Source organism: Lipotes vexillifer, unplaced genomic scaffold (genome assembly GCF_000442215.2).
Source record: "Lipotes vexillifer unplaced genomic scaffold, Lipotes_vexillifer_v1.1 scaffold130, whole genome shotgun sequence".
NCBI lineage: Eukaryota > Metazoa > Chordata > Mammalia > Artiodactyla > Lipotidae > Lipotes > Lipotes vexillifer.
Window position 1 is genome coordinate 487331 of NW_006793860.1, and position 8076 is coordinate 495406.

Here is an 8076-nt window from a genome sequence, read left to right on the forward strand (position 1 = left end):
TCCCTCCTGCCTTATTTCTGCGATGTCTTTTTCTTTTTCCAATTTTTTTTTGCACATTTCCTTCTTTGCTCGATCCTAGCACTGATCTACATTTTCTCTTGAACGAACCACTCAGGTCTCGTGGCCCCAAGTCTCTCCCCCTTGAACCCAGCCTTCGTAATGATGAAGATCCATACTGATTCTGGTCACGTCCTTCTACTACTCAAAAACCTTATTGCCCACAAAATAAAGCCAACTCTCAAGGGTGAGCATGCAAAGTCTTTCCTGAACTGGTCCCAAGAATTCTTTCCAGTCTTACCTCTTGCTGACATCATCATTGTCATTTTTTTTAATTTTACTTTATTTTATTTATTTATTTTTGGCTGCTCGGCATGGCATGCGGGATCTTAGTTCCCCGACCAGGGATCAAACCCACGTCCCCTGCACTGGGAGCTCGGAGTCCTAACCACTGGACTGCCAGAGAAGTCCAGACATCATCATTATTAGTATTTTAAAATAAACTCTGTCCTTACTGCCACACTTGACCAGTGGTTTCCAAAGCTGGCCCTTGAATCAGTACCGACTTAGATGCCTCAGGTCCCATTTGGTAGGCCTGACATGGGACCAGACACCCATCCTATTGTTTTTACATTGTTTAGTTGCGGGCATAATGTCCATGCGGTGAAATGCACATATCTTAAGTATGCAGCTAGATCCATTTTGAAAAATGTTTGTGCCTGCCTACCCCACACCCTACCAAGACAGAACTTTTCACCACCCTAGAAATTTCCTTCATGCCCAGTGGTGTGTTAGTAGAGGTGAACAACTTTTCCCCTGGGGGAAAAAGGCTCTGCTTTATTGCGTTTCCTGATCTCTGTGGTGTGAATATTCCTACCATGGCCAATTTCAGGTTGTCAGTGTGATGACACTGAAAGCAGAGTCAGGAAGACAAGCTCACATTCAGTTCTTGAAAACCGGCACCAGCCGACTTCAGCACAGCCCCTTCCAAGTCCGTCTCTGCCACCCCATCCCCAGGCAACCATGCATCTGTTCTCTGTCACCATAGATTCATTTTGCTTATTCTAGAGTTTCATACAAATGGAAGCATTTAATATGTACTACTTTCATCTGGTTCTTTCACTCAGCACGGTTTTGAGATTCATCCACGTTGCTACATGTATGGTAGTTCATTTCTTTTTATTACTGAGTAGTATTCCATTGTATGGATATACAGTAGTGTTTATCTGGTCTCCTGGTGATGGACACCTCGACTATTCCCAGTGTTTGATGCAATGAATAAAGCTGCCATCAACATTCTTGTGCAAGTCTTTAATTTCTTTTGGGTAAATCCCTGTGAGTGTAATAGCTGGGTTGTAAGTTAGGTATATGTTTAACTTTATGAAAACTGCCAGACTGATTTCCATAGTGGCTGTACAATTTTATACTCCTACCAGCCAAGTATGAGAGTCCTGATTGCTCCGTATCTTTGTCAATACTTGGTGTTGTAAGACTTCACTTTAAAAAAAAAAAAAAAAAAAAAGAGTTCCTCAGGTGATTCTGTTTCACAGCCAGGCTTGGGAACCTGTGGACTGGACTCCTTGCAGTTTCCTAAATATTAATGGCTAATATTAATTGAGCACTTGCTAAGTGTCTGGCTCTTCCCCAAGACCTTTAACAATGCTATATCATTTAAATATCACAACAACCCCCTGAAATAGACACGATTATTCTTCCTATTTTACAGATGAGGACAATTAGGTACAGAGAGTTTGAGTAACTTGCCTAAGGTCACGCTCATAAGTGACACAAGTTGGCTTAGAAACAGGCACTCTGGCTCTGGGCCCATCAGTTGAACCACTGAACTATACTTGCCCATACAAATTGTGTATACAGGTCCCCTGTTGGGCTTATCAATAATTGCTGCCATTATTATTTTCATTCAAATCCTACTCATCCTTCAAAGTTCAGCTCAAATTCCACCTCTTCCATCCAGTTTTCTCTGTCTCCCCCTCTCCTCCTGCCTCTGTGTAATTCCTCGATGTAATCATAAGTCCTTCAGAAATGTATGAGACTTTTGGGTTGTCTTTTATTTCTGTTTTTGACTGTCTTATCATGCTCGCTGTATTTGTAACATCACTGAGAACAGGGTCACTCCATGTTTATCTCTCTATTCCTGGCATGTTGACCTGAATTTAATGTTTTTATAAATATGGTTGGCCCTCTACATCCACGGGTTCCACATCCATGTATTCAACCAACCACATGGAAAATATTCTGAAGGAAAAAATTCCAGAAAGTTCCAAAAAACAAAACTTAAATTTGCCCCACTCTGGAAACTTTACATAGTGTTTACATTGTATTTACATAACATTTACATTGTATTTAGTAATATAAGTAATCTAGAGATGATTTAAAGTAGATGGGAGAATGGGACTTCCCTGGCCATCCAGTGGTTAAGAAAGACTCCACGCTTCCACTGCAGGGGGCGCAGGTTCAATCCCTGGTCAAGGAACTAGGATCGCACATGCCGTGTAGCGCGGCCAAAAAGTTAAAAAAAAAAAAAAAAGTATATGGGAGGATGTTGCATTGGTTATATGCAAATACTACGCCATTTTATAGAAGGGACTTGCGCATCCAAGGATTTTTCTATTGGGGAGGGGGTGGCGAGGGGGAGTCCTGGACCCAATCCCCATGTATACGAGGAACAATTCTGTACTATAGGCAGAATCACAAAAGTCCTTTACAAGGAGCTGTCTCGTTGAGAGATAACTCAATAGGGAATCACAGAAATTGGATTGCCTTTTCCCTAGGGAAAAGCACACCCCTTTACTTTCTTACTACTGAGCGAAAATGGATGTGCTGTTTTAAGGGGACCTGACACTTGTCACAGCCGGCTACAGGAAACCATGTTATGTGGCCTCCTTAATTACCCAGCGAAGCTGTTATCTCCTGCTCGGCTCCCTGCTTTAAGGCTTCTGCTTGTTTTATCTGGCCTGGCTCCACTGGTTAGCTTCTAGCTAGTTGGAAGACTATCAAATTGTAATCAGTCATTTCTTCCATACTGATGTATGAGAAACAGGACCAGCTACGTAATTTGTGAGACCTGGTGAAAAATGAAAATGCAGGACTTCTTGTTCAAAATTTATTAAGAATTTTCAGAAGAGCATTAAACAAAGAGTAGAGCCCCAGAGGTGCCACACCCATGAAGCCAGCCTGGATGAAAAGGGACTGAGCCCTTCTCAGCCAACAAAAACCAATCACAGAAAGATGAGCATGGGGACAATTATCTCCAAAGCGCTTCACCTCCCTTCTTAGTACAAACACTGCTGAAAAGGAAACCACCCGTGTTCTGTGTTATATTAAGGCTGATTGTTATGGATTGAACTGTGTCCTCCAAAAAGATGAATTCCTAAGCCCCCAGTACGTGTACGTGACAGTATTTGGAAATGGGGTCTTTGCAGATGATCAAGTTGAGGTCATTAGGGTAAAACCCTAATCCAATATGACTGGTGTCCTTATAAAAAAAGGGGGGGGGGATTGGGACACAAAGACAGGCATGCATAGAGAAAATGACGTGAGGGCACGCACACAGGGGGAACACACTATGAACACGAAGGCAGAGATGGGGGTGATGCAGCTACACAACAAGAAATGCCAAAGATTGCCAGCATGGAACAGATTCTCCCTCACAGCCCTCAGAAGGAACCAACCCTGCCTGACACCTTGATCTTGAAACCAAGCGGGGCCCTGTGGAGCTCCTGGACACAGAGGCCTTTCTGTCCCCCATTTCTTGTAGGCAAGACTCCAGCCTCCATGACCTTCCCTGAGTTCCAAAGGGCAGATTCGAACAGTTGCTAATCAAGGGGGGAGCAGCCACGAAGCCATCTGAGGCGAGATTAAAGGGACCAGAGAAGCTCTTCAAGATTAGGAGACCACTGGAGACCCTGCACACACCCTAATCTTGTCAGCAACCCCACCCTTTAGAAACTCCGCAGAAGAAAGAAGAATGTAAGACTATTACTGCATTGATCCTTATTGAATACCCCTGACCACAAGCCCCGAACATGAAACCTCTCCTTATTCCCCAGGGATGGGGTGGTGGGGGGGACATTTCTTGAGGTGCTGGCCTGCTGTGTTCCCTCTTTGCCTGACAAAGAATAAAGCCACCCTTTCTCTCTCCTCCAAGACTCTGTCTCTGTATCTCATTTTGGCATCGGTGTACAGGGAGCCAGTATTTTGGCATCAATCTCAGACTTCCAGCCTCTAGAGCTGTGAGACAATACATTTCTGTCCTTTAAGCCACCTAGTCTGTGGTACTACACCCACCAACCACACCAGGTTCCTCCTGTTACCCTCCTTAAATCTGCCCCACTCTGGAAACTATTTACATAGTGTTTACATTGTATGTACAATTGCCAAGGTCCTGACACACCTGGCAAAACAGATGTCCCAACAGGATTAGAACAAGGACAGGCCAGCACAATGTCAGTTTTGTTTTTCAAGACCTTTTTTCCTACAGAGGGAGGGAGTGTCTACATCAGCCAGGCCTCTGTGGTCACATTTTAGGAAAACTGAGAAACCTGCCTTCTGTGTCTCAGCCCCAATTTCAAGGAAGTATGTGTTAGTATCCTATAAAGTGAGGCCTTTTTCGAGCGTCTCCCAGCCTAAGCTGGACTGTGGCCTGCTTGCCACTCATTAGGATGACGTCCCACACTTAGTGGTACAACGTTCAAGTCTGAGGTCACAGATGAAGGGGCAACATTGGCTCGGATTCCTGCATCCTGAACCCCAGGAAGAAGATCCCTTCTTCCTGGCCCTTCTAAGGCGCGTCGGGGCGCCCTTCCATGTGGGCTCGCAAACGGGGCTCCCCCAGCAGTTCTTTGAGCTGAGGCCGGGGTGGGGGTAGGGAGGCCTCCCCTGGGGACCTGACGTCCCGGGCCACCCGGGGAAGGGAAAGGGGAAATGGGGCTAGTGTCAAAAGGGCGGAGCTGCTTCTTTGTGAGGAAACAATTTGCAGAGGCTGCCAAACCGGAGAGTCGGCAGGGTCGGCCCTCCCTAAAATGCCGTGAGCAACCCGAGCCGGGAAGCAAGCCAGTGTCTCAGGGCCGAGGGGCCCCGCGTGGACCGCGCGCACCCCAGCACAGCCGCCTAGCCCAGGGTCCCGGGCAGCAGCCGCCCCTGTGGGTGACGCCACGGCGGCGGGTTGCATCAGCCTGCTCCCACGTGCTCCGCCCGCCCTTCCGCCCACGGAGCCGGGCGCCGATTGGGCCACGTTGGGGCAGTGCTCTCCGCCCCAGCCAATGGGTGGCAGCCACAGAGGGTTCTGTCCGCAGAGTCCGGGCGCGGGGTTCCTATAAAAGGTCCCCGAGAGGGGCGCGCGCGCTCCAGAGAAACGAACCGCTTTTCTGGAGGTTGTGGCGGCAGCGGCACTTCCTGCCTGGCATCTGGGAGCGCCGCCGAGCCCACAGCACCGTCGACATGGAGCCCGAGCCCGTCACGCTCCTGGTGAAGAGCCCCAACCAGCGCCACCGCGACTTGGAGCTGAGCGGCGACCGCAGCTGGAGCGTGAGCCGCCTCAAGGCCCATCTGAGCCGCGTCTACCCCGAGCGCCCGGTGAGAGGAGCCCCCGGCTCCAGCTGCCAGCACTCCCCTAACCCCGGCTGTCATCCTCGCAGCCCTCCTCGCGTCCCCCTTGGGATGCCACGTCCTCCTCCCCTTTCCCTGTAACTTCTCGCTTCGCCGGCCTTCCCCTGACGGCTGGTGCTCCCCAGGTCCCCTCTCCCAGGCCTGTGGTCTCCCCCTTTCTGCCCTGCCGCCGTAGGCGCCCTCTGACGTGGCCCAGAGGCTGTCACTTCCTCGTTCTAGGCCGCCATCGTCCCGTCTTCCTGACGGGCCGCCTTCCCCTGTCACCTCGCGTCCTAGGTCCCCAAACTCTAACGGCTGTCACACTCCCGCCATACCTCTTCAGACCCCTTCCCAGTCCCCTAGATCTGGCTTCCAGCCTTAGCCAAGCCGCTGAAACAGCAGTTTGACCTTGAGTGAGTCATTTAACCCTCCAAGCCTCAATTTCCCCCAAACGTCGGAGTGACTGGGTGTTCCTCGTTAGGATTGCATCCGATGGGTAGGAATAAGGAAACAGAAGTGCTGCGAAATGAGTTTTCTGAATGTAGCCTCTCATTGCAGAGAGGTGAGGGCCCGGCCAGTGGCTAGAGAAACATTGTGAGCGCCCAGGCAGCGTGTACTTAAGGCCCCACACCCAGGAACAGGACGTGGCTCTTCCGCTCCCTGTGAGCTGGACTCCACAGCCTTTGCTTAGTCCCAGGGAGGAGCCCGGGGCACTTTCCGGTAAAAAATGATTTAGAAGGAAAATAGGTGGAAGGAATCTCCTGGAGTCTGGGTTTTAAGACTCTGGTCCCTCAATTGCAGAGACGTCCTCACTTTGTTTTGGTTGACATATCTGTCAACATCACCCTTAGGGCCGCCCTCCCTCCCCACCACGTGATGGAGGCTATGAGCTGGACCTTCCTATATTTACTTTCTACTCTAATATTATGTAAGTGTCAACAGTGTTCTTTACTGCCCACAACTGTAATTCTCCATCAAACAGGAGAGGGCATCAGGACAGGACAAGATTGTGAAATTGTTCTTTCTTATCTGAAATGTTGCAACGTGTCAGGTTGTAGCTTATGGGTCAGGTTGTTTTTGTTCCATATTGTCGAGAACGTGGAAGTGAGTTTCCCTTCTGAGTCGTTCTTTTGAAATGTGCTTATTTATTTAATAAGCTCCCATTCCTCTAGCATTCGCCTTGGCACTATTTGCAGTTTCACCATAGCTGCTCCCAAGAAACAGGTGGCAGTGCTGCTACAAGAATGGCTGTTAGGTGCGCAAATTGGCGAAGCAGGTGGAGCCTCTAGTTGCCTCATCTGGTAAAAGGCGGTGTTTTGGAGGAGGGCTTTCCTTTAGGGCCTCCTTGGGTGAGGAACATCACTCCTATTAAGTCCGAGGATCCAAAGGTGTAAATAAAAGGTCTCTCAGGTCTGTATATTTGCGTTTAAAAATTTTGGCTGGAGCACATTCGTCATTTGCTTTCTAATGTGAGAAGCCTTACTTTATAATAGTTGTTTGCTTAATATATATAGTTTTAAATCAGCCTCTGGATAAAGACGCAGAGTGTCGGTTCAGGCCTTTAACAGGCCTCAAATCACGGGCACCCGTGGTTTTCAAACCTTTTCTAGTGTGAAACTCTTTAATATAATGCAGGACCCCACCTATACAATAACATTTACAAGTCCAGGTTTATAGCATTTACATATGAAGTTCAGTCAGTGAGAACAACGATGAACACAGCATCCAGTATATTTCTGCAGTTGGTTATAGTTGCCCAGTGTCCGAAAAAAAAAAAAATCCTGATTTATGCAGATAAATAGGTATGGTTATTTTTTGTTTGTTTTAAACAGCTTGCTTTATAATCTTGGGCTACTTGGCAGGAGCAGCTTTATTCCAAATTTTGCATAATTGGTTATTTTGGCAAGAGTAGATTGAGAAGTTGCTGGTGAGCTCTGGTGTACTGACTTTGGTATGTATCACTTGAAGCCATTATTTAAGTCCAGTTTTAAATTTTATTTATGTTTGGCTGCGTTGGGTCTTTGTTGCTGTGCGCAGGCTTTCTCTAGTTGCAGCGAGCGGGGGCTACTCTTCGTTGCGGTGCGTGGGCTTCTCATTGCGGTGGCTTCTCTTGTTGCCTAGCACGGGCTAGGCAACGCGGGCTTCAGTAGTTGTGGCACGTGGGCTCAGTAGTTGTGGCTCTCAGGCTCTAGAGTGCAGGCTCAGTAGTGGGGGCGCACGGGCTTCGTTGCTCCGCGGCTTGTGGGATCTTCCCGGACCAAGGCTTGAACCTGTGTCCCCTGCATTGGCAGGCGGATTCTGAACCACTGTGCCACCAGGGAAGTCCCTTAAGTCCAGTTTTTAAGGGAATTAAAAATGGATTTTAAAAGTGAGATTTGTATAAAAGTGTGTGGCACGACTGTGGTTTTAAAATCACTGGAATGGAGTAGAGGGTTTGGATTTTTTTTTTTTTTTTTTTTTGCGGTACGGGGG

The 8076-nt window shown here is 48.1% G+C and overlaps 1 protein-coding gene across 2 annotated transcripts in view; it reads left to right on the forward strand.

Moving 5' to 3' along the window:
• The first annotated feature begins 5338 nt into the window (after positions 1–5338).
• HERPUD1 (homocysteine inducible ER protein with ubiquitin like domain 1) overlaps positions 5339–8076 on the forward strand; it is a 10943-nt gene continuing 8205 nt past the window's right edge. The window contains exons 1-2 of one of the 2 annotated variants that reach the window (XM_007466817.1): positions 5339–5592; positions 7327–7332. In XM_007466817.1, the coding sequence (XP_007466879.1) occupies positions 5458–5592; positions 7327–7332 (141 nt within the window). In that variant the 5' untranslated portion in view covers positions 5339–5457. Of the gene's footprint in view, positions 5593–6983; positions 6993–7326; positions 7333–8076 lie in introns of both variants that reach the window. The other variant, XM_007466818.1, reaches the window with a different exon arrangement.